Here is a 27,093-nt window from a genome sequence, read left to right as displayed (position 1 = left end):
TCTGTTCCGATCATGCATACAGATATCGAGCCTTTCTCCTTTTTTTTTCGCTAGCGCTGTTTTCAGTAGCCAATTTACTACTATTCATAGACCTCTCGTGCTTGAATCCCTCTCCCAGCTCATTGAATATTTCTCCTAGCATGCCAGAAGATGTCAAGGGTGCAGACTGGATGATTTGGAATGGTCGGAATGAGAAAATTTTCCAGGGAAAGATTAAGAATGCTCATCCACATCACATCTATATGAAAGAAGCAGCAGTTGGGTATTATGTTTGCGCATTGAGAAGGAACTGGATTTCTTGTTACAGACCATGATGGCATATTACTGTGGGCTTCTTCTACTCATTTGCCTACTTGTTCTGTTCCGCAAGATGAGCAGCGTGGGAAGGCTTGACAGCTATCCAAATATTTCACCCTGCAAGTATTATTAATGAAGGGGATTTTCTATCGATCTACCATTTCATGGATTAATGGACCTCCATTGGGAGGTCATGGAAACCGAACCTTGCTGCGGGACGTCAAGAACATCCCTCTCTAGTTTCCAAGCAATCCACATTTTGAGAGAAGGAAACCAGTCACAAGACTAGCTGGCTGGGCAAGGAGCTAGCGGTTTCAATGGATATAACGATTAAACCAATTACCATCTCATCTTTCTCAACTCGTTGCTGCTAACACCATCTGATGGTATCTTTATTGGAGATTAACAAGATTTGAGGCTTGACCTCCCTTCTACCGAAGAACAAAAAAATTGTAAAACTAATGCAACATCATTGGTTAATAAGTTAGCAATTTATTAAATCTTTCATAAGCGGTCAATATTTCACCTTCACAATAATTTGGGAATAATTCATAATATCCCTAAATAGCTTAACAATGATGCTATCGTTAGTGAAAATTCGGGAACCATTCAACAAGATTCAGCATTTCAGATTCCAAGTTTCTGAGAACGAGTAGACTTACCGCATGTTTTAAGGTTACAATAGCTTAATGATGCATGACACCCCAAAAGCCTCTCCTCTGTGAGAATTGCGTTGCTTCCCTTAAGTCATATTCGCTTAGCCAACAAAGTAAAAGATCTGAGACTCTAAAATCCAGATCACCACTGACTAAAATATCAGGGATTCACAATACTAGATAACTGACTTAGACTGGAATGTGTTTGTGCAATTGCATCACTTACAGACTACCTGTAGATAAATAAGTTCACACTCCAAGGGATTTGGAAGGTTTCTATGTGAAAATATATTCTTATCAGAGAATGCCTTGATACACACAAAACAAACAAACAGATCACGTGCGTGAAAATAAGTACTTTTGATCCATGAAAAGAGCGATTAATTAGCCCTTCAATGAGTAACTCTTCCCGGTAAATGCCTGGAACCTGGGCTCTTCTTTCTTGGGCGGCTCAGCCTTTGTTTCTTCTGTAGCAACCTGCAACACAAATCAGCATATATTAATTTATGGTGGAGTTTCATTCAGGAATTCTAATCATGTAATAAAAAATGTGGATAAAAACTGATTGGTTTCATAGGCATGAGTTGTTTGTGATATTTACCTCAGTTCCCGTATTTTGTGTTAACATAACAGGTGAATATAACGTAAGGTGACAAAGCCTGAATACACTGCAATAGGTATATAATTGATTGATAACAATGTCTAGTTTCTAGGCCTGATTTATGTTGTTGATCCTTTCCTAACACCTCAACCTTTTAATGTGTAATCGTAAGTTAAAATAGTATGAGATCCAAATGTCATAGGTTCTTATTCAGGCCTTTTTTTTTCTTTGTATCACCATTTGTTATCTTGAATCTTTCCTTCTCGTTCCCCATTGAGTCATTCTTGACTCATTCAAGTCATTTACAACTCATTTACGCCGTGCCTTCACGTGCATGATTCGGGAAGCATGTCAAGGGGATGTTGAGGCCTGATATACATCAATGACCCCTTCCCTAACAGCTAAAAGCTTTGGGGATGAGTTGGTTAATTAACACTTGATGAGCAAAAGGAGGCATGAGGCCAAAGGAATTATTCTTACTACTACTCTTTGTTATAGAACATTGCTTGACCATCTTCCTCCTCTTCAACTTTCCTTTCTTGCAAGAATTAATAAAATATATTTGATGACCAAGCTCTAGTAACATAAAAATGAATAGTTAATTCTCTAGAAACAATTCAATCAACAACGCTTATAAAATGAAGCTGCAGAACAGTGCTTAGTATTACAAATTATTTGCACTTAGAAAAGTTAACTACTACCGGCACAACTATGCACATTAGAATCAGCATGCATATCAAATTTCGAGTAAGTAGACTGTATGAGTTGGCCAGGGAAAAGGAGAGATCTACTGGAAGAGAAACTGGCCAAATTCCTTCACTTCCCCACATAATCAATTTACACTCAAAGAAGAAAGATAGAGATAGAGGGGGGGGAAGGGGGGGGGGGGGGGGGGGGGGGTAGGGGAGGGGTGGTGTTGGGGTGGGTGGTGGAGAGATGATGTTAGATTAGCTGAAGCGCACCTTGGGTGTTTCCTTGGGAGCATTATTTGCATTTGAACCAAAGATAAGCTTTCCCACAGATTGACGGGCAGAACTACTGGATGAAGTAGATGTTGCTGAGTGCTGTTTTGCATTTTTTGGTGATTCTATCTGATGATTCACTAGTGAAGAAGAGATGGCTGGCTCTTGGTACTCTGAAGGCTTTCCATCCAACCGTCTTCCAATGCCAGTAAAGGGGTTGAATTTTGGTTCAGCATCAGCTTCAGCCTCTTGATCTGAAACTTTCAAGACAGTAACACAAATCACATCAAATTTTGATAGAACACAAGTTCTCTCTTATTTTGCTAAATCAGCAGATGCCTTGAAACATGGACAACCAACTAATCAAGTACACACAAGAGGAACCAAAATTTCCTTTCTCAGACTGACTTCAAAGATGGACAAGGAACACTTCGGGCAACATAAGGGATCCAAATAGTGGTGCCTTAGTATAAGCAAATATCAAAGCTGCGAAAAAAATATGTGCATACAAAAAAAAAATTGAATCTTCAACTACAAAAAAGTGGGTAGTTCAAGTATGTAAAGTGAATTAAATAATCCCAGCAATACAAATGAACTAATTTTTCAACTGTAGCATGACAAGTGAATGTTAAAATTAGCACAAACCTTTACCCACAACCACAAATAACATTATTGGGTTCCAATAACAGCATGCTTGGTATCACTGGACCCACTCAATAAAAACCAGCTTGACATCCACACTTAAGTTGTTACAAGTAGTTATTTAAGAGATATGTTCAGATAAATGCATGTAAAAGAATTTCCCTATCCGCAAATTAGTGCCGGAAATGGGCTCAAGCTAGCCTGAGGTCTGCTGGGCCAGGCCAGCTTTATATCGGGCTTCGGGCCTAGCTCAAGAGAGTAGTTCTTTGGATTCAGGTTGAGTTTTAGAGCCTCTAAAAATTAGGCCCAACTCAGAGCCCGACCACTGGCCCACTCCAAACCCTAATTCAATCTAACCCTAACCCATTAACCCCACACTCCCACCCCCATGCTGCAGCCTCTCTCCCATCCCATTCCCCTTCTTTCAGCCTCTCTCTCTTAGTGTGTGTGCGTGCGCGTCTCCCTCTCGTTCCTTTCCTCTTGCTCTATCTTAGCCCCCCAACCCTTACCCTACCCTCCCGCCTCTTCCCCCTAGCTGCCTCAACCTCCACTAAGCCCTCTTCCCTTGCCCTACCATTTCACCTGGATGAAGGGGTCAGAGATCCCTCTCTCTCCCTCTCCCACTCTCATGGCTTCATTCCACTTTGATCTCAAATCCTAATCCTAAGCCCAATCCATCCACAGCTTCATTTTTGTGTTGGCCGCCTCTTCAATCCCACCCTTGACTGGAAGCACTCCAACCTTGTTTCCTTTTGCAAGGCTACCCTCAACCACCTTGACTTCGTCTAGCCAAGGTCACCGAGCCCATCCTTGACCACGCATGGAGAGTCTTCTCCTCGGTCTCATCCATGACAAGATTGACCACCGATCTAACACGATAACCACCCCCATGTTGCCTCCCATCTTGCCGCCTCCAATTGCAAGTCACAGGCTCGACAATGTTGGATCGAGCTCATATGCTGTGCCAAGACCACAATCAATGCCCTCCACCATGTCAAGCTCGAGTCTAGACTTAGATCAACCAGCTCGAGCTTAGTACAGATCATGCCCCCACCGATCTAACACAATAACTAACCCCATATTGGATCCCGCCTTGCCACCTCCAATTGCAAGTGCCGCAGCCTCCACAATGTTGGATCGAGCTTATCATGCTCTACCGAGACCACCATTAATGCCCTCCACCATGTCAAGCTCGAGCCTAGACTTGGATCAACTTGCTCGAGCTTAGTTCGGATCATGGTCATCTAGTCTACAGGCCAGCTCAAGTAGAGCACGAGCTTAACTTTGCAGAAAACTTTCAGGCCTAGACCTATATTTTGGCGAATAAAAAATAAAAGCAAGTTTGTCCCAATCAAGGTTCGCAGACCTGGTATCAAACCCTATACTAGCATCCAATCAATACACCCATGTTGGTATGGCACATATCTTGGTACCGACACTTGATAGGGGGGAGCATATCGAGTCTCAATACCCTACAGCCACAATATGGTACACGCCGTACCAGGTAGTACAGTCTAATACAACAAACCATGGTGCCAATACATTTTAGCTCTTCCCTTGAGATCTTTGGCCTCTAGAATCGTGACACCACACCATATCTTCTAACTGAAAACAGCACTAGGAAAATCCAACACAGGTAAAGTGTATCTAATTACATTTACGAAAATATCAGAGCAAGCAATGGATGATGGAACTACCAGATCTTAGAAACATTTCTAGGAAGAAGAGGGACCTATATTTTGCATGGATAAGCCATATTAATTTGCAGGTGTATAAATTTGAAAACCAAAAGGATAGTGGAAAGAAAATCCAAGAAAAAAAATAGAAACTATAGGGGTCACCCAGAATGGAAACCTTGATCTGGAGCTTCACTGGGAGTAGTTGAAGGTTGTCGCCGTTGTTCAGGTTCTTTATAATCAAGTGGAGGTGCAAAATCCACCTCACAGTCTGTCTCAATAATACTAATGGCAGAAGCAGGTTTTGTTTCCACAATATCTATGTAGTACTTTCTATTGTTGTAAGCTACCATGATACTGTCACCTGTAGTTAAACAGGAGAAGCTTCTTAAAGTTGTCTCCAAGCTGCAGTACGAAAAGAAAATGTTAATACCTCACCATGCTAATAAGTTACTAGAAAAAATGACATTCCATTTTATATCCAAAAGCATCGACAACAAATATGATACAGAAGCATGCTGATATAATAGTAATGGTACATAAGCAAATTACTAACATCGCCTTGGGGTTTGATATATCTAGAAAGTCTTTTGTGTGAGGCTGCAGTTTGACATATGTACCCTTAGGGAGGGTGGCATTTTTGACACGCACAGTATCTCCCTCTTGTAAAAGAAGATTTTGCATCATCTAAAGACAAAGGAAGAAAAATCAAAAGAAGCAGAAGGTTCCTTTTAGTTCCATTTGTAGATAAATTAGATTAAAACAAATTTAATTAAAAATTCTCTGAGTGATGCCAACCCAGTATGGCATGTAGATCATGCCCTCCTCTGCAACAAACTCTAGAACTCCACAATGTGAAACTCGTTCTGCGGCAGCATTGTAGAGTTCAAACAACATTGGATAATCAATGTGCAAGGATGCTGCAAAGTAAAGAAAAATAATAAATAAATAAAAAGGGAATGACACAAACAATCAAATAAATGAACATTTAATTTGACACAAGGTCTAAGGGAAAAGAGGACAAAAGGTCAAGTTACCAAGTCGATCAAGAGCAGAGGGAGGCATGATAACTGAGATAACAGAAAACATGTTAGATCATCAGAAGTTGAGGTAGCATAAAAAGAAAGATGGAAATTTGACACTGATCTAGAGGAATGAAGGTACATACTTTTATCACCACTTTCCAGCTGGGGCTGCAGAGAGAGAAATTAGAATTATCACAAGGATAAAAATGATACAAACACCAATTTTAGAATGATGGTGAGAAGCATCCTCCTCACTGAAGTCCCAGATAATATATTTTTGTTTCTTTGCTTATATTGACGCTTCAAAAAGTGGCAACAAAAGAAATGATATGAATATTCTGCCATGCCAAAATTAAAGGTTTCAAGAAAGAAAGCTAATTTATCCCAGTAAGTTGCCTAAAACCTTTGCATCGGTGGCGTAGTATTTCCCCTGGACTAGGTTGGATTTGGGTCAGGTCGATTGTGTGTTGTCAAAAAATGCTTATCCTGAACCAACCCGGATACTGGAAATCACTTCTCAAAAGAAATCTAGTATTCTCAATTTTCAGAATTGTATAATCTGCAAGGTACCCATCCCGTTAATTTTTGCTACAAGGCGCTCTCTCTATTTAAAGAAAATCCATTTCTAGGGCAAGTTATCCTTGGATAGCTGGTTCAGGCATCCAAACAGGCCCTATGCGTGCAATGAAAAGATATTTGCGAAGTCAAGTTTCATGCTTAGCTTCATCCCTATAATTATGATGTTATGACTTTCATTGGGTCAAGAGTAGGAACAAATTCAAAAACTATCTTAAAACTGATAAAGATCAATTTGAACTTTGGACGATATGATTAATGCATTACTTTCTGATGTAAATCATATAAATGGGGCTATATTTGGTCCTAATCATAGAGGAAAACGCAAATGCTACTCAGCTGCTATTCAGGGATATTTTGGTCCTTTAAACCAACCTTGGCTGCCCTAACTTTAAAGACAGCCAGGAACACACAAATGATCATAGCAACCAGTGTGCTCCTCATCTCTAATCCACCACATCTCTCTTTTTCTTCTCTCTTTTTGCACTTTTCTCTTATTTCCAGATTCATTTCCTCCTTTTTCCTCCTCCTTAATACATCCTTCAGATCTCACTTTTGCATGCGTCGTTAAGGCCCCGTTGCTGCTCCAATATATTTCGTGTGTTTACAGGTGATTGTTTACTTGTATAAACACAGATTTAGGTAGAAATTGAAGAAATATGAATGGTCCTCAGTCCTCACAGTGCATCAAATCAGCATTGAGATCAAATCTAGTGCTTCCTTGGTCTTGATATCGATCATGGATACTGTTGCTGGAAATTGGACCCGGGGGCCGCCGCGAAGCCAGGGAAGGAGGAGCTCCGCTGCTGCAGGGGGCGGACGGCGGTGCGCCGGCCGGCTGCGTCCTCCGCCGCGGGGGGTGTGCAAGTCCGAAGAGGGGTGGTGCGTCCAGTCCTGTCCTGTCCTGCAAAAAAGCCGGTGGCCGGGCTCCCCGGCGCCGGCCCTCCGATGCCTAAGTCAGAGGGGGCAAGTATGTGGAGAGAGCAGGGAAGAGAGTATGTGGAGAAGACAGAGAGAGCTTCGGGTTTTTCCTCCCGTTTTGGTCCCCCTTTCCTCTTCCCCCCAGGTTCCCTTTTATAGGAGGATTCGGTTACCTGGGAGGTGGCATGAGGTTTGTCCTGTTATGTGATAATTGGGCACGATTTGGCCCATTAATGGCGTGGTGGAAAATAAGGCCGAATCAGACCGGAACCCGGGAGTTGTCACGGTTGATCGGACATGTTGGAGTGGTTGAACCGCCGGCCGTAGCGGGCCTGGGGTCTGTGGATGGTAAGTGCATTTATTACCGAATGAACCGGCGGTCAGGTAGAGCCATGCGCTCTGATGGTTCAGTGATCCGGAGATCGTCTTGGGCCGTGTTCATTAAATGACTGAGTGCATCGGAGACTTGAGAGAGTCTCGTGCATTAATGGCAGGTCGTGCCGAATACCTGCGAAGATCTTATGCCTTGATGGCTTGGAGATAGTGGCAGGTCGCAAACCGTAGGAGTTGTCAGTCCCTTGGACTTTAGGCGGAGGTTGAACATTTGGTTAAGGCATCGGCTCGGCAAGAGTGCCGAGCCGAGCTGGTCGCCCAATGGGGCGCCCTGTGGCGGGGTTGCTTCAAGTACTCCTGGTCGGCGCCCTTTAGGCGAGCACCTTCTAGCAGAGCGCCTTGGCGCTGTCTTTGGTCGGCGCTTTCTAACCGAGCAGCTTTGGGTGGGGCACCTCTTGGCGCGCGCTCTGGTCGACGCCCTCTAGTCGAGTGCCTTCCTGGTCGGCATCCTTTGGCCGAGCAGCTTTCCGGTCGGCGCTCTTCGGCCGAGTGGCTTTCCAGTCGGCACTTCTTGGCCGAGCAGCTTTTCGGTCGGCGCTCTTCGGCCGAGCGCCTCTGTGGATATATGACCTAGGGTTTTTCCCCTAACACTACCCCCCGACTTCCGAGCTCCAGTTGGCTATCAGCTGGAGCGCGGGAAGTAGCTTTAATTGGGTCATCACGAATTTCGAAAATTTTGATTTACTGTGCGTTTTGAATTATCGAACGCTTCGAGGAGCCTTTAATAGGCGGCGTCTCTTCTTTCCCGAAGAGCCTCATTATTGGGACACCTTTTGCGAAGCGTCCTCGCGTCGTGGGCTCATGATGGGGCCGCACGATCTTCGATTGCGGATGCCTTTCCGCACGATCCGATAGGGCGCTTCGACATTCGAAGCGCCAGCCCTAATTAAATGCGTCGTTCTGTCTTTTAGGCCGACACGTGTTATCATCTAACCAGGACGCAGCGCTTTTTTCGCTGATCCGGGCCGTTGGGGAGGTCTATATAAACTCTCCCCCGGCCCCCTGTCCTCTTTCTATTGCCTTCTGCTTCCAGCTTCCTATTCTCCCAGCCTTCCTCAGACCGAAGTCCCTTTTCTCCGGCGTCTTTCCCAGGTCCCCCTTCTTTTTGATTTCTCTCTCTTGTAATGGGTTCTTTGCCTAGCGAAGTAGTATCCACCATGAGTGTCCTGGAGGTCGAGATGACCGAAGAGTGGTTTTTCCCTCTTCACGGGTTCCATTTGGAACCCGCCAGGCGAAGGGATCGGGTAACCGATCCTCCGGTAGGCCGGATCGGAGTGCACTCGAAGTCACTCTGGGCCGGCCTCCGATTTCCTCTTCACAGCTTTGTGAATGAGTTGCTGGCGGTATGCCAGTTGGTCCCGGCGCAACTCACTCCAAACGCTTGGAGGGCAGTGATGGGTTTCCTATCACTGTGTTTACTACAGGGGATTCCTACCTCTGTCAACGTCTTCCGGCGACTTTTTATTTTTAAGTCGAACCCGGGAGACGGGGAGTGGCTCTACATCGCCCTCCAGGTGGGTCGTCCACTTTTTCATGGTGCCCCCTCATCCATTCATGGTTGGAAGGAGAAATTCTTCTTCCTGGGTTCCGAACGGTCCTGGGGGTTTGACCCCAGGTGGAGGCCGGCCCAACTTAAATCCATCAACAGGCTCCCCCAGCTTTCTCCGCGTGAGCAGGAGATCTTCGATACCATCCGCAGCCTTGGGGACGGGATTTTGCTGAACGGCCTCATTAGCGAGGACGCCCTGGTGAACGTGGGCTTGAGCTCGGCACGTCCTCAGGGTAAGGATAGTTACAGCAACTTCTTATTTCCTTATTGTTCTAATGTTCTAATTTTGCTCATCTTTGCAGACATCGCAAAAATGGTGACCAAGAGCGAAGTCCTTTACGCCCGCTTCCAAAAGAGGGCGGCTGAACTCTCAGGAGAACCGACCGAGCCGAGGAAGAAAGCAAAGACCTCGGCGAAGACCTCGACGACCACAACCGTTGAGGCGCGCGCTTCTCGCCCCGTGCGCCCTGAGGCTGGTCGGGGAGAGGGCGTGGGCTCTGGCGGAGCCACGATGGCACCTCCGTGTCCGGTGCCGATTTCGCAAGTCCCTGGTCAGCGGGAAGCTCCAAATTCCGACCAGGGAGGGAGGACCTCAGCAGATCTGGCGCTCGCACGCCCCACCTCTACCACGCAGCGGTCCGGTCAGCCGTCTACTCGACCCCAATTCCCCAGCTCTGAGCCGGGGAATAGCCAAGAAGCAACGGGGTCGGCCGCACCCAGGCCAGCTGAGGCCGGTCTGGCGGGTCCTTCGGGTCCTCAGGAGCGGGTGCCTTACGCTCCTGGATGGGCTGTTTTCGAGGGCGACTCGGCCCTCGATAATGTACAAGTGGCGCGCGAAGTTCTTCGGGTCGCGCTGCTCCCGGCCGACCAGGCCAAAATTCGGTCCATGAACTACGGCGAGTTCATGGACTCCGCTATTTGCTCTTCCATCCGAGTAAGTCAGCTTTTATCTCTGTGCAAATTTGTGTTTTGGCTTAACTGTTTCTTACATGTCCCTCTTGCAGCGCCTCCACGAGACCGAGACGATGATTCACATCATCCAGGACTATCGGGACCGGGCCCGAAGGCATCAAAGGGGGCGCGAGGAGGCCGAAACAAAGTTCCTCGCGTCTGAGGCCGAGCAGAAAGTGCTTCAAGCGAAGCTAGGGGCGGCCGAAGACGAGGTTCGGACTCTGGTCGCCGAACTTGAAGAGGAGAAGGGCGCGCACTCTTTGACTAGGTCCGAAGTGCGCGCCGCGGAGGCCCGCCGGACGGAGGCCGAATCGTCGCTCGCTATACGCGAGCAGGAGGTGGGGGAGGCTCGAATAAAGGTCCGAGATCTCGAGATCCGTCTACTTGACGTGCAATCTCTGCTCGCGGATCGCGAAAGAGAAATAAAGATTTTGGAGCGGAAGGCCGCCTACCATGAGGCTCGGGAGAAGGAGGCCCGGGAGCAGGCCCAGGACGCCGTCAAGCTCTTCCGTGAATCGGAAGAGTTTCGCAACTTGATGGAAGAGGAAGGCGTCAATGGTCTCATCCAGGGCTTCAAGGACTTCCGCAATCAGTTGCGGCGGCTTCTCCCAGATTTCGACCTTAGCCTGCTTCAACCAGGCGCTGGGGTCGAAAACCCAGAAGCGGAGGCGGAGGTAGAGGTTCCAACCTCTGGCGGGACCGACCAGGAGGGTCAAGCTGAAGAAGGCGAGATCGTTCTCGAGGTCACCGAGGCAGCTCCTAAAGCCACCGTGGGGGCCTCGGCCGCAGAAGAGCCAGCTGTTCCTGAAGTCGCCGGGCCTGAGCCCTTTGTGTAGTTTCCCCTTTTTCCTATCTTCTTTTTCCTTTTTGTAAGCCGGAGCGGCCTCTATACTTTGTTAAGGCCGGGTCCGAGCTCTTGTACTAGGCCTCCGGGCTTTTTGAAATGAATATTCATGTGTGGAAACTTGTCTATTGTAGCATAAGTTTCTCTGCTCGGATCTATTTTAGGTTCCGAGGATATGGGCTCTAGGGCCTGAGCTTAAGTTTTGGCTTGCCGAGCTCCATTGCTCGGTTCTTCGACCAATGGTATAGCAACGCATAGATAATGTAAAAAACATTAAATAAATGGGTACCTTGTACCGTATGCGTCCATGCGCCGAGGCGACTGAGGACGCTTCTCTGCTCGGACTCCGTTCTTCGAGGACGTCGGCAGAGAAATCCAGAAGCAGAGTAGATAATGTAAAAAACATTAAATAAATGGGTACCTTGTACCGTATGCGTCCATGCGCCGAGGCGACTGAGGACGCTTCTCTGCTCGGACTCCGTTCTTCGAGGACGTCGGCAGAGAAATCCAGAAGCAGAGTAGATAATGTAAAAAACATTAAATAAATGGGTACCTTGTACCGTATGCGTCCATGCGCCGAGGCGACTGAGGACGCTTCTCTGCTCGGACTCCGTTCTTCGAGGACGTCGGCAGAGAAATCCAGAAGCAGAATAGATAATGTAAAAAACATTAAATAAATGGGTACCTTGTACCGTATGCGTCCATGCGCCGAGGCGACTGAGGACGCTTCTCTGCTCGGACTCCGTTCTTCGAGGACGTCGGCAGAGAAATCCAGAAATGGAATAGCGGGCCGAGCTCGTTGGCTGAAGCCGGTAAAGAATGAGCCGAGCTTGCTTGGCCAATAAAGACAACATCCCAACGTATCGGGGCATCCCGGCCGAGGTCGGGGTAGGAGCACGAGCCGAGCTCGTCCGGTCAGAGGACCGCTACACAATAATCGATGGAGCACGAGCCGAGCTCGTCCGGTCAGAGGACCGCTACTCAATAGTCGATGGAGCACGAGCCGAGCTCGTCCGGTCAGAGAGGACCGCTACACAATAATCGATGGAGCACGAGCCGAGCTCGTCCGGTCAGAGGACCGCTACTCAATAGTCGATGGAGCACGAGCCGAGCTCGTCCGGTCAGAGAGGACCGCTACTCAATAATCGATGGAGCACGAGCCGAGCTCGTCCGGTCAGAGGACCGCTACTCAATAGTCGATGGAGCACGAGCCGAGCTCGTCCGGTCAGAGAGGACCGCTACTCAATAATCGATGGAGCACGAGCCGAGCTCGTCCGGTCAGAGGACCGCTACTCAATAGTCGATGGAGCACGAGCCGAGCTCGTCCGGTCAGAGAGGACCGCTACTCAATAATCGATGGAGCACGAGCCGAGCTCGTCCATGGAGAGCGCACCATAAACTCATGGACATCTTCAGGGAGTCCACGCAGGTACTCCATCATCCCGAGGTATCAGGGCATCCCAACCGTGGTTAGGGAAGAATAAACCTGATGCCATGAGATAATCAAGAAAATTGGTGAGCTCGGAATAAGTTCGCAATCCATCAGTTAACCGTGAAATGAAATTTATAGAGTGAAATTCATAAGATGAAATTTAATGGTTGAATGATGAGGGACCCCTTAGGGTTCTACTGGTGGTACATGCGGAGATTTTCAGAGCTCCAGCTCCGCGGAATGGGAGTCCCATCTAGAGACTCCAATTGATAAGCTCCGGGCCGGCGAATGCGCGTGACTCGATATGGTCCTTCCCAATTCGGGGCCAGCTTCCCTCGCTCAGTTGGTCGGGAGGTTTCAGCTCTTCTTAGGACAAGGTCCCCTGGTCTGAAAGATTTGACTTTAACCCTGGCGTTGTAGTACTGAGCTGTCTTTTGTTGGTACCTCGCCATACGCACTCGGGCGACCTCCCTTGTTTCCTCGATCAAGTCGAGGTTGCCTCTGAGCTGCGAAGAGTTGGAGCTAGCATCGTGGTGCTCGACTCTTGGAGAGGGGAGCCCAATCTCTAGTGGAATGACGGCCTCCGTCCCATATGTCAGGTTGAAGGGAGTCTCGCCGGTGGGGACGCGGAACGTAGTCCGGTAAGCCCACAGGACATTGTATAGGTCTTCGACCCATTGTTCTTTGGATTTGTCGAGCCTGGTTTTGAGACCCTGCAAAATAGTACGATTTGTTACCTCGGTTTCTCCGTTTGTCTGAGGATGCGCGACCGAGGTGAAGCGGTGGTCAATGCCAAGCTCGGAGCAGAACTTTCTGAAATGGATGTTGTCGAACTGGCGACCATTGTCAGAGATAAGGATGCGGGGAAGCCCGAATCTGCAAATGATGGACTTCCAAACGAAATCCCGCATCTTCTGCTCGGTTATCCGGGCGAGGGGCTCAGCTTCCACCCACTTAGTGAAGTAGTCGATGGAGACGACCAGGAACTTCCTTTGCCCGGTGGCCAGAGGAAATGGCCCGAGGATGTCAATTCCCCACTGGGCAAAAGGCCAAGGGGAGCTGATAGAAGTCAAAAGAGCCGAGGGCCGGCGCTGAACGTTGGCGTTCCTTTGGCACCGGTCGCATCTCTTGACGAAATCCATAGCATCCTTCTGGAGTGTCGGCCAATAATACCCTTGGCGCAGAATTTTATGGGCCAAGGCTCGTCCTCCCAGATGGTTTCCACAAATTCCTTCGTGGACTTCGCGCAGGGCATAATTAGCTTCCGTTGGGCGAAGGCATCTGAGAAGGGGAGAGGTGAAGGATTTCCGATAGAGCTTTCCCTCGTATAGTATGTATCGGGTGGCGAGGCGCTTGATTCGGCGAGTCTCTCGTACATCAGCAGGGAGAGTTTCGTCTTGCAGATAGCTGATGAGTCCATCCATCCAGCTTGGCTCGAGCTCGGTGCAGAGGGTCTGCTCGGTCTCGTCCGTGCTGGGCTTTTGGAGATATTCCAGGACTGCCCCTTTGGGAAGCTCGCTCATGCGAGAGGACGCCAGCTTTGATAGCTGGTCGGCCCTGAGATTCTCCGACCTGGCAATATGTTGGATGTGGAAAGAGTCCAAGGTCGAGGCGAGATCCCGTACCTTCTGGAGATACTTCTGCATGGTCGGGTCTCTAGCTTCGAAGTCGCCCACAATTTGGTTGACGACGAGCTGGGAATCACTGAAGGCCTTCAAGTCCTTCACTCCTAGCTCTTTGGCTAGCTTAAGCCCGGCGACGAGCGCTTCATACTCCGCCATATTATTGGAAGCAGGAAACTCGAGGCGCAGGGCCTGCTCGGCGACCACCCCCTCCGGGCTGGTGAGAATAAATCCTGCTCCACTACCCCCCGAGTTTGAAGAGCCATCGACATGTAGAGCCCATGTAAAACTCGGGGTCTGCTCCAGCGGTGGCTCAGGTTCAGGCTTGACCTCATCTGGTATAGTGCACTCGGCCATAAAGTCTGCGAGTGCTTGTGCTTTGATCGCCTGTCTGGGCCGGTACTCAATGTCGAATTCCCCGAGCTCAATGGCCCATTTAGTGATCCGACCCGCACGATCCGATCTTTGCAGGATCTGCTTGATCGGCTGGTCAGTCAGCACGGCCACTGTGTGAGCTTGGAAGTAGGGTCGGAGCCTCCGAGCTGAGATGACCAAAGCATAGGCGGTCTTCTCAAGCTTGGAGTATCGGGTCTCAGCATCCCTTAAGACCCGGCTGGTGTAATACACCGGTTTCTGAAGTTTCCCCTCCTCTCGGACCAGGACCGAGCTTACTGCTACAGGGGAGACAGCTAGATACAAGTAGAGGAGCTCACCCTGTTGAGGCTTCGTGAGTAGGGGAGGGGAAGCCAGCAGGTGCTTGAGCTCTTCAAAAGATTGCTGGCACTCGTCCGACCACAAAAAGTTCTTCGGCTTCTTGAGGGCTGCAAAGAATGGAAGGCAGCGCTCGGCCGAGCGGGAGATAAACCTCCCGAGGGCTGCCACTCGGCCCGTGAGCCGCTGTACCTCCTTGACCGTTCTGGGAGGCGTCATCCTTTGGAGGGCTCGGATCTTCTCTGGATTGGCCTCGATTCCTCGTTGTGTAATGATGAAGCCGAGGAATTTGCCGGAGGTGACCCCGAATGCACATTTAGCTGGGTTGAGCTTCATCTGGTACTTTCGGAGTGTGGAGAATGCTTCATTGAGGTCGGCTATGTGGTCTTGCGCCGCTTTACTTTTCACCAGCATGTCATCCACGTAGACCTCCATGTTTCGGCCTATTTGGTCTTTGAAGATCCGGCTGACCAGCCTTTGATAAGTCGCCCCGGCATTTTTTAGACCGAATGGCATCACTTTGTAGCAGTAGGTTCCCCCGTCGGTGATGAAGGCTGTCTTTTCCTCGTCTTCTGGCGCCATGCGGATCTGGTTATATCCGGAAAAGGCGTCCATGAATGCCAGCAGCTCGTGACCCGAGGTGGAGGCCACGAGCTGGTCAATGCTGGGAAGTGGAAAACTGTCCTTCGGGCAGGCTTTATTCAGGTCGGTGTAGTCCACGCACATACGCCACTTTCCGCTAGCTTTTTTGACGAGGACCACATTGGCGAGCCATTCCGGGTAGGATATCTCCCGGACGAAACCGGCTTCAAGGAGCTTGCCGACCTCCTCGGCTGCTGCTCGTTGTCGCTCAGGGGCGGCGCCTCGCTTCTTTTGCCGCACGGGCTTGCAGGTCGGCTTCACCTGAAGCCGGTGGACCATGACCTCCGGGTCTATCCCCGGCATATCTACAGGCGACCAGGCGAAGACATCCATATTGTCCCGTAGGAAGTCGACGAGGCGACTCCTCTCGTTTTCGCCAAGGCCAGAGCCGATCTGCACGGTTAGCTCGGGAAAGTTCTCTCGTAAGGGAACTTGAATTAACAACTCACCAGGCTCTACCCGCTCTTTCTGGGGGTTGACCCGTGCCTCCATAACTTCAGTTGAGGGCTGGTCAGTCGTTGGGGCGGGCACCTCGGCTGGTCGTCTTGCCTCGTGGATCGCTAGGTAGCATCGCCTTGCCACCATTTGGTCCCCTCGGACTTCACCGACTCCCTGGCTGGTGGAGAATCGCATCAGCAGGTGGTGAGTTGAGACCGCTGCTCGGAGGGCGTTGAGTCCTGGCCTTCCAAGGATGGCGTTGTAAACCGAGGGCAGGCGTATCACAAGGAAGCTCATACCCACGGTACTTTCACGAGGGGCGAGCCCGGCTGTGACCAGAAGGTCGATCTCGCCCTCTACTGGGACTGAATCCCCAGTGAATCCAACTAGCGGAGCATTCATCCTCCGTAGCTGTTCTTTTGTCATCCCCATTTTACAATAAGCATCAAAATACAAAACATTCGCCGAACTTCCATTATCAACCAGGATGCGTTTTACATCAAATTTATTTATGATCATGGAGATGACCATGGCATCATCATGGGGAGTTTCGACTCCCTCTAGATCGTCATCTGAGAAGGAGATGGCTTCAGAGGTGCGCGGGCGCTTCGAGGAGGCTCCTTCCCCTGAGGCTTCCCCAGCCGAGGTCCTTCCTCGGATAGTGTTGATGACGCCGGCGATGGGCCTGTTGGCATTAGAACCTTCAGGCTGTACTGCTCCTTCGGCTGGCTTCTTCCCTTCGCGCCGGCCTTGCACAAACCGATCGAGCACCCCTCGGCGAATGAGTGCTTCGATCTCATTTCGGAGCTGATAACAATCCTCGGTATCATGGCCGTGATCCCGGTGAAAACGGCAATACTTCCGGAGATCACGCCGGATTCTGGTGTCTGGCTTTGGAGGGGGGAGCCGGATGCAATCCCGATTCTCAATCTCCATGAGAATTTCAGCCCGAGGAGCATTGAGGGAAGTATACTTTTCATACCTCCCTTCAGGTGCACGGGCCTGCAGTGGGAACCTCGGGCGGAGTGACCTCTGCTGCGGCGGTCCTCTCAACCGGGGTGGACTTTTCGGGCAGGGCGGATTCTTAGCTCGTCGTGGAGACGGGATTCTGGGTCGGCTGCGTTCCTCACGGCGCCTCTTCTTGGGGTTCTGCTCGGTCCCGCCCCGCCTGACGGCCACGGCTTCCTCAGCCTTGGCATACTTCCGGGCTCGAGCGAACATTTCTGTAAGGTCCGCTGGGAAATTCTTCTCAATCGAGAAGAGGAATCTGTAGGACCGGGCTCCAGTCTTCAGCGCCGACATGTCGATTGACTGGTCAAGCTCCCGGACTTCCCATGTTACGGCGGTGAACCGGTCCAAGTATTCCTTGAAGGATTCTCCCTCCTTTTGTTTGATATCAAGGAGGGAGTCAGATGTCCGCCGCTGGGGCTGGCTGGCGGCAAAGTTGCCAGCAAATTGTCTGCCGAGCTACTCAAAGGAAGAGACAGTACTCGGCTTCAGCCCGGTAAACCAAAGCCGGGCTGGTCCTCGGAGTGTCGCCGGGAAAGCCTTGCACATCATGGCTTCCGAGGCTCCTTGTAGGGCCATTAAGACCCGGTAACTCTCCAGGTGGTCAAAGGGATCAGCCTTGCCGTTGTAAGGCTCCACCTGGGGCATTTTGAACCGGAGGGGAACCGGTTCATCTTCAATCTCCTGGGAGAAGGGCGACTTCGTATTGAACTCGAAGTCGCCGTTACGTCCCGATTTTCTCCCGTGGAGTGCCTGGATTTGGCGCTCCAGCTTTTCGACCTTCTTGTCGAGTTCATCATTCTGGAGGATCGCTACAGCGGTTCCTCTGGGTGCAGGTTGCCCTGGAACCGACTCGGCTTCTGAAGGCTGTGGCCAGCCTCCGTGATCTCTGACTGGGTGCTCTCTCCAGAGGGAGGCCTGGACTTGAGAGTCCTGACCTCGAAGAGGAAGCCCGCTAGTAGGGGGCCCCAGTTGAACTGGAGCCGGGGGAGGCGGTGCTGCTGGGATGCCCCTGGGTTGCAAGCTTTGAACGGCGGTAGCCAACGCCTGCACTTGCTGCACCAGGGCATCAAATTGTTCCGGTCGAACTTGAGGTGCTGGCTCAACCGGGGGTGATGAGTTCCGAACGGAACATTCTGGGCTTGGTGGAGGACGTCGAGAGGCGTTGGAAGCCCCTTTGCTTCTTAGCTTCATGGTAGCGAACTCGGGCCCTTCCTCTAGCGCCAACTGTTGCTGGAAATTGGACCCGGGGGCCGCCGCGAAGCCAGGGAAGGAGGAGCTCCGCTGCTGCAGGGGGCGGACGGCGGTGCGCCGGCCGGCTGCGTCCTCCGCCGCGGGGGGTGTGCAAGTCCGAAGAGGGGTGGTGCGTCCAGTCCTGTCCTGTCCTGCAAAAAAGCCGGTGGCCGGGCTCCCTGGCGCCGGCCCTCCGATGCCTAAGTCAGAGGGGGCAAGTATGTGGAGAGAGCAGGGAAGAGAGTATGTGGAGAAGACAGAGAGAGCTTCGGGTTTTTCCTCCCGTTTTGGTCCCCCTTTCCTCTTCCCCCCAGGTTCCCTTTTATAGGAGGATTCGGTTACCTGGGAGGTGGCATGAGGTTTGTCCTGTTATGTGATAATTGGGCACGATTTGGCCCATTAATGGCGTGGTGGAAAATAAGGCCGAATCAGACCGGAACCAGGGAGTTGTCACGGTCGATCGGACCTGTTGGAGTGGTTGAACCGCCGGCCGTAGCGGGCCTGGGGTCTGTGGATGGTAAGTGCATTTATTACCGAATGAACCGGCGGTCAGGTAGAGCCATGCGCTCTGATGGTTCAGTGATCCGGAGATCGTCTTGGGCCGTGTTCATTAAATGACTGAGTGCATCGGAGACTTGAGAGAGTCTCGTGCATTAATGGCAGGTCGTGCCGAATACCTGCGAAGATCTTATGCCTTGATGGCTTGGAGATAGTGGCAGGTCGCAAGCCGTAGGAGTTGTCAGTCCCTTGGACTTTAGGCGGAGGTTGAACATTTGGTTAAGGCATCGGCTCGGCAAGAGTGCCGAGCCGAGCTGGTCGCCCAATGGGGCGCCCTGTGGCGGGGTTGCTTCAAGTACTCCTGGTCGGCGCCCTTTAGGCGAGCACCTTCTAGCAGAGCGCCTTGGCGCTGTCTTTGGTCGGCGCTTTCTAACCGAGCAGCTTTGGGTGGGGCACCTCTTGGCGCGCGCTCTGGTCGACGCCCTCTAGTCGAGTGCCTTCCTGGTCGGCATCCTTTGGCCGAGCAGCTTTCCGGTCGGCGCTCTTCGGCCGAGTGGCTTTCCAGTCGGCACTTCTTGGCCGAGCAGCTTTTCGGTCGGCGCTCTTCGGCCGAGCGCCTCTGTGGATATATGACCTAGGGTTTTTCCCCTAACAGATACTATATACTGCCATTATCTCTTTGTAAAAGAACTTCATTCCTCCTTTGATTCTTTAAAGAGAATAAGTGCCAGCTTCAATAAGCCATCTTCTTCTCCAGATGAGTCCAAAATAATCATGCAGCAAACTCAATGGTTTGTAACAACTGCTTTGTTCTTGGTGCCTTTAAAATGTTGTAACTTCTTCATGCATAGACAAATGTTAACAAAGAAGATCCATTATTATGTTTCTTTTTGAACAGGATTTATTGCAATGCTAAGAAATGACATATGGACTGGTATCAGTAAGATCAAGGTCCCTACTGCAGATTTTGTATTTATAAGCAAATTGATCTTGCATGTCCGGATGAGCATGCTGTTTTTTTTCCCCAAGTATTATAGATGACTTCACATTCATGTTAGTCACTTTGTTTCTGCATGTTACATGTCCCATGTACCAGAATTACTAGTAAATCCACTTGAAATGATATCACTTCTGACAAGTTGAATGGTGAATAAAATACAAGTATTTGAATATTTTCTAAGCCAAAACAAAGAAAGATGATTTTGTATCCACGGTTTAGTTTCTGTATTTACACATCTCATGGACTAGAATTATTAGCTGATCCACTGGAGCTGAGTATCACTTCCATCAAGTTGAACAGAACTACCATCTCCAATGTCCCACAAGCATACAAGAATTTTCTAAGTAAAAGGACAAAAAGATAATTGATCAATTCCACTCCTCATATAGACAATGCTAAGTATGGAGAGTACGGGAGAAAGGATTTCCAGATCATGGTCACAGAACAGCGTGACACCCAATATTAGTTCCAATGTCATGTTTCTATAACCTCAGAGCAAACTTGAGCGCAGAAAATGTATCCAGCACGACCTAGGAGGATCTTCTTTCATTTTTCTGCAAAGTCAAGAATCTCGGAGTCTATTGACAAAAGAACATGATGAAAATATTTGATATCTTTTCTAGCATTTTCAATCAAGGAGACAAGTCCGTAAGACCATGGTACCCTGGTGGAAAAAGTATATCTGTGGTGTAAATAGTATATCTGTTGACCTTCTTATGTGTCATGATATCCCAGAAAACAATTATTTGATAAAAATCTATACATGGGAGCAACTAAGTAAACTGTCAATTATTCTCCTTAATAAGTAGCTCCATTACGAATGATGATTCTTGCAACCCAAAGAGTATTTAGCAAGGGTTTTTAGCATACGACATATTTTGGATAGTCAACTATAAACATCAAGCAATCATTGGACAACAAAAAAATGGCAGTTAAAAGCATAAACAGCATTCAGTGAACATATAACTTAAGATGTATAGCAAACTTAAAATTTAGTAACACCATGTGAGTTACAGCATGAAAAGAACACCAAACCTTATCAATAAAAGATGCAGAATAACAACGGTACGTCTGCTCAAAAGAACTTCCATGATAACCATAATAATCATCGAAGAACTGCAACATTTGAAAGCAAAAAAGTCAAGGAGAATGAAGATAATTGTTGAGATGCTTATTTTCAAAATTTTGCATATGGAAAATGCTGTAAACAAGGTTTCAAGTACCAATTCGCTACCCATGCCACCACCCAACTATTTTGGGCGTACAGAGTGTTGGTATAGTAAGCCGCCCCAGTACCTAGTGTTAATACAGGGAGTATACTGAATACCAATTCTCTATATGTCCTATACAGTATGCATGGTACAGACTGGTCCACTCAAGTACTTAAAACCTTGGTTGTAATGCTATGAAGAATGTTAATCCAGCATATCAACAGATCTGACATTGAGCTTGACCACAAAGTGCCAACATTGCCACTCTAGTTATTATGGAAAAAGATGTCAATTTATTTATGAACAAATGGTGGAAGAAGTCAATAAAACTACTAGTAAGCAAGTGAATGTCAATAAAGTTATTCAAGGCAAGGTACGTCGTACCAGCCTGAACCAGGCAGTACGGGGCTTACGGTACTACTGGTTCAGTATGGGTACCCAGTATGAATGGCGTACCGACACTCGGTATGCGACAAAAACTCTGTATCATACCATACCGATACTATGCTAGTGTGGCACCGGTACGGATCCAATACCGAGACAGCGAAGCTTGATTCAAAATTTTGATAAAGATGGAGAAAGGCATAGATTTATTGTCTACTACTTATTTTAATTATTCAAAGAAAAGGTAAAAAATAAAGGTAGGCAACCGAGAACCCAGAGAGGTTGGTTCCTTTAGAATCCTCGATAAACTGACAGGCAAAGCATAAGCTTCTGAGACTTTTTAAATGATAGATCCAAAACATTAGAAAAATCATGTGAAAAAGCAAGGTTAAGTAGTTAAGGATATGATTGTTACATTTGACTGGGCTGCTAAAACTTGATTAAAGATCTAGCATTTGGTTCAAATATCCAGCATCATATGATTATTTGTACAAGGTAACATTACATATCTATGTAAAGCACTAAAAGTACAGACATCACAAAAAGATGACAACAATGGCAACAATGAGATGTTGATGACTATGATGATAAAATCATCCCTCTCCCTACTGGCATGCCTCTCATAAAGTAATCAGAAGAGGCATGAAGCAAGTACCGCACATGAGACTCTATTGCATGTATTTGTATAATTTATAATACCTTATTAATTGCTTCATGACTTAAGGCGTGGCAAGTTTCAATTTTGTTTTCTAAACAGCGAGTAGTAGAGCAATCTACCTATAGCAAAATCTTCAATACCAACAATTTGATATTTCCACAGCAAAAAAAAGGCACAAAACCTGAATTTAATAAATACACAACCTTCTAATCAGATCCCTCAAAGGCATATTCCAATATTCTTAAAAAAGCAATAGTGCTACAACATGTAACAAACAATTAGGAACATAAAGATCACAATGAAAGATGCAGCATTTATGAGACAATATCATTAATATAATAGAAAATAACATATGGATTTCAAAAGTTAAATTTAACATTCTAATAACTCCATATATAATAAACGAATACTGTAGTAAGGACAAAGTTTTGAGAATTGCACCAATAAAACATACCATTTTGCCTAGATCCCAGCACTTAGCCCTCCAGTGATCCTATCAGTATGCAATTCAACACACGTAAGTAACATTTACTATTGAAAATATGTATATTTCCCATGAAAATGTCAAACAGTAGTTACAAACTTAAAAGAAAAATACATAATGGCTCATCTGCAACTGCATATATACACTGAATACTTAGTTAACCACAATTAGAAGCCTATGTTATCATGAATAAGCTTAGTCATAGAAAATAAGAAGATATTCATGAAATGAATTCATGCCCTGACTTTATCATGTATAAAATACTCACATTCAAGGCAAGTTGTCTAGCAACTTGAATAGGTAAGATAACAGATGAAGGTTAGCCAGCTTGCCACTTATTTAAGAAATAAAAAGAATAAGAATATTAGGTGTTTAATTTTAAAGGTTAGATCTCTAGGAGTTCACTAAGAGAGTTGATAGGATTTCTAAGTACATAGAGAGCTACGATGGAGAAGAAAATGAGAGAATATTACTTGATATTTTAAACCTAAAGTTTCATATACTTCCTTCTATCTAGCGGTGGTGGCTAAAATGGTGGCCATTGTGGACAGAAAGGTCAAGATCAACTCTGAAGGTGCAAATAATTTGGATAAGTTGTGAACTTGACATAATCCAACCCAGATTGGCTTTATTTCTGACTCTAGATTATTATTAAATGGTTCAAGTTCACCATGCATCTAGTTTAGGTTGAGATGTACAATCTCAATTTATGGGGAAAAAATTTATAAAAAAAAACTCACCTTTTGAATTATTTCATCCTGGACTAATCTATATTGTTCATGTCTTTCAATTTTGCAGTTTTGCAAATGTATGACCAGTGTGATCAAAGTATTGGATCAGGTTCAAATGTCGTATATACAATCAATCAATCCATTTTTCCTCGATCAGGTCTAAGATCAGTTATAGTTGGATTAAGGTATATTAAACGCAATCACAACCGCTCTGTAAGTATTAGGGAAGTATCATTTAGGCCACAGACCCTTCTTCATCAAGTCAGTTGAACTCATCATATACCAAGGTCAAACCTCTCAGCAGAAGCCTAGGATACTTCCTCATCATAAATAGAAGCAACTAGGCAGGTTATACTGGAAAGTGATACTGCATCACATATAAAAATAGTCATGGGGTGAAAAGGGGGCGTTTTGTACTTATATCCCATTTTCAGTGATTGTATAAAGGGAACTAGAACAAGAGATAGTTCAAATAGCATACATTGTATAAAAGAGGCGATTCAAGTAGAGAATCAAGATACAAAAAATGTGAATTATTGAGCAGTTTTGCTGCGATCTTCTAAAGTGTCAGAGTTTTTTTTTTTATTAAAGCTAAACAGAGGTTCTTTTCCCTTCTCACCCTTGAAGAAGAGAATTCAACTAGGAAACCTATTCGGTTCTCTTGCTAGAAAATATACTAACTTGTAGCCATAATTATTTATACACTGAAATTTCAGAATTCAGTCCATGTGATCCTAAAGCTCCATGTGATCCTAAAGCCACGACCATCTTGTTGAGCTGCAATATCAATGTACTCAAAAGCTCATGACCCTCATCATATGTAACTTAAATCCCCCATAATTAATTAAACACTGGAATTTCATAATTTAATCCATGCAACCCTCAAGCCATGACTATATTGTTGAGCTGCAATATCCTTGTATGCAAAAGCTCACAACCCTCATCATATGTAAGTCAAAATCCTCCCCTTGAAGTTAACTTTTTTACATAGCTTTGACTGATTGAAGAGCAGTTTGGATGCCTGACTAGGAAATCCCCTTAAAACATCCACACGAGTGCAATTCAGCTGAAAAGAATGGATTGGACATCCAGATTAGCCCTGTAACCCCAGGAGGATAGCCAAACCTATTTAAGATGGTAAATCTTGGTGCCCCAGAAATCATGAAGTAGCAAGATTGATCGGACAGCCTGGTTTTCCTGATTTCTCCCTTCTGTTGGCTCCTCTCATCATCCGATTCCTTCCTTTTGCATGATATTCAGCCGGCATGGCAGTGAAGAATCCAGACAGGCCCTTAATTAATTTCATAGCTCAAATCTCCTTTCTGCAATTTATGAACATGTTTAGCGCACCGTAGTTTATCATGTCCAAAGGAAGGACACGCTTGTTGCTATTTATCACCCATCAATTTCCAATTGTCATCTACGCATCGGAGAAAACAATTTATAAAATTAAAGATTTCACCTACTAATTTAGTTTTCTTGGTGATCCTCTGAATTCATCAGTGTGTTTACAATTCACAGACGCGCAAACACACAGCATCCTGCCGAGGCCAACGTACTTCGAGTGTTGGCATCAGCAAGATCATAAAAATTCGACCATAAACACGTCTTTTCCCCCCACCGCACCCCCCCCCCCCCCCCCCCCCCGCGCACAACAAACCTGCCCAAAAAAAAAAAAAAAATCTGAGCCTTGTCAAACAGTCTCACATGGACACAGATTTGTTGGAGTAAGCTACAAACCCTAGTTTTCAAGATTGCAATTGGGGGGACGCAAACAGCGAGCTTAGAAAAAGGGGGAAAATCCAACATTTCAGATGCATCGAAGATCAAAGGAGAGACAAATCAAGAATTCCCAGTTTTCATGACTTTCTCAAGACGAGATTGAAGGAAAAATAATTGGAGGGCGCAGAAGAGAAAATACCGCTCGGTGAGAGAGGATTTTGCCAAGGCTCCGCTCTACCGCGCGGAAGGGAAGAGACAGGAACGTGCACTCCGAGGGGAATATCTGGCGATCGATGGGGAAAGCATCAGCCCCGGACGGCGGTGAACCGGGAGTCGACTTGGGCTTTCTGAACCAGACTAGACCCGGTTCACAGCCACAGGCGATGCGTGCGGTGCCAGCGGGTCCGGTCGGATCCAGGTACCCTCGAGCCGACGTGGACCAGATGTTGGAGTCTAAGGTTTTAATCCAAGCCGCGTCCATGAAAGGATGGGGCTGGGCCAGGATATAGGTCGGAGTAGACCAGATGCCATATGGCTCGTCGATTTTGCAAATTGGGCACGAATATGTTGACGTATATCCGACACTGCATTCATCTGGTTGAAATTAGATATGGATCTGGATTCCAAGAGGATTGTAATTTTCAGCAAGCATCAAAGCAATAAGTGGAAAATATAATTTAATAAATTCAAAAAAATTGAGGGGTACAAGTGTGCTGATATGCTATGCATTGTATATTGGCTAAGCTATGGTGCCATGATCACATCCATGTTTGATCCTATTCATACAAATCGATCTCCTAGCCAATATTGGATAGGGTTAGACTAAGATTAGGCCGATACATTTTCGGTAGACTAGACCTGGATCATGATTTTTCCGTTATAGATCTATTTTTGAACCCATAACTATCCGTAGGTTGCTGATTTGGATTAGATTCAGATTTGCTGGTCTTAATGATAAACCTACCGTGATAAACAAAGGATGGGTTGGTATCCAACTTATTCAATAGCATTAGGGTTTTTTCATTGGGCGAGCCACGCAGCAACAATAACAACACAGTGAGCAAAAAAAAAAAAAGAAGAAGAAAAGAAAACAAGATGAGCAAAACAAAGAAAGGAAAAGAAACAAAGGAGAAATATGAAAAAGTAAATTAGTTCAAATGTCCATCTATGGACCTGACATGTTGAAGTTTAATCCATGGACTATGAAAAGAGCCTTCAATAACGACAAATTTATGATCTTTAAGATGATCAGAAACTACGATGGATATAACGTAGAAATATACCAGTAGTTACAAAAAATTTTCAAAGCATGCACAAATAAATGATTCAAGGCTTTAATAAAAAAGGTAGGATGTGCCACTAAGGTGGTAGTCTGGTGGTGAGGGGGCAATACTTCCATCCAAGTTATCCAGGTTTGAAACGTGCGGGCGTCGATTAAATTAAGGGACTGGATGCTCTACGCCCGGACGGCTTGTTGGCGGATATGTTTTTCTTTCACCTGTACCAAGGTGGCGCTGGGGTGACATACCCACACGTGAGGCGGTGAGTTCACAAGTCGGAGAAGGCACGCGAAAACCTGCGATCTGTATCAAACATTTTCTGGTGAAAGGGGGCCCCAGTAGGGGCTGCTATGCAGGTGGGCTGGTCCCTCCCCCCTCATATTTTTCATCAAAAAAAAAAAGGCAGGATGCATACATGTATTGTTCTATCATATAAAAGTCAAATGACAATGTCAAAATGTACCTTACTTCTATCCAAAAAAGGAAAAAATGTACCTAACCTTATAGTATGAACATTATCATCGAAGTGTTGGATGGCTGTGTTACCTTTGTTTAAAGTGTCCTTTAAGTGGTTGATGATAAAGTGAAATGCAAGAGAACTTGTGGCAGTGGAGCGTGAAGAGAGAAACTATGGTTGAGAGGCAACATTTTAGCTTATAATGAAGAATTTTTTTATATATTTGGCTTCTTGAAATGTTCTTATATGTATATTTGGCTTATTGGAGTATCCTTTCCTAATGGAAACATGGAGAAAGAGAAGATAGTCATGTTCTCCAAGACCATACGCTGAGAGTGAAGTGAAAAAATAATTGAGACAAGAAGTTAACAATATAATACATCAAATAAAAAAATCTAAAAATTTTGCTGAGCAAGGTATATTAGCAACTAATTCATGCTAACATCCTCTTAAATTTGTTCTATATCTAAAATCTCAAGGAGTAGCCAC

At 46.7% G+C, this 27,093-nt stretch overlaps 1 protein-coding gene across 2 annotated transcripts; it reads right to left on the bottom strand.

Moving 5' to 3' along the window:
• Positions 1-1,093: 1,093 nt before the first annotated feature.
• On the bottom strand, positions 1,094-25,264 carry LOC103716905 (ubiquitin fusion degradation protein 1 homolog). Of its 2 annotated transcripts, none has more exons than XM_017845154.3 (10): positions 25,067-25,264; positions 22,385-22,423; positions 20,713-20,793; positions 6,003-6,027; positions 5,872-5,904; positions 5,633-5,754; positions 5,391-5,521; positions 5,013-5,239; positions 2,517-2,770; positions 1,094-1,430 (listed from the first exon to the last, which is right to left on the bottom strand). In XM_017845154.3, the coding sequence occupies exons 2-10, from the start codon at positions 22,385-22,387 to the stop codon at positions 1,338-1,340; spliced, it is 969 nt and encodes a 322-aa protein (XP_017700643.1). In that variant the 5' UTR covers positions 22,388-22,423; positions 25,067-25,264; the 3' UTR covers positions 1,094-1,337. The 2 variants fall into 2 exon arrangements, with proteins under 2 accessions (XP_017700643.1, XP_008803325.1); XM_008805103.3 differs by having other exon boundaries at positions 2,517-2,776; positions 25,067-25,214.
• Positions 25,265-27,093: the final 1,829 nt, after the last annotated feature.

Source organism: Phoenix dactylifera, chromosome 5 (assembly GCF_009389715.1).
Source record: "Phoenix dactylifera cultivar Barhee BC4 chromosome 5, palm_55x_up_171113_PBpolish2nd_filt_p, whole genome shotgun sequence".
In the NCBI taxonomy this organism is placed as follows: Eukaryota; Viridiplantae; Streptophyta; class Magnoliopsida; order Arecales; family Arecaceae; genus Phoenix; species Phoenix dactylifera.
Note: the sequence above shows the minus strand (reverse complement) of the source record. Positions and strands in the feature narration are given on the sequence as shown.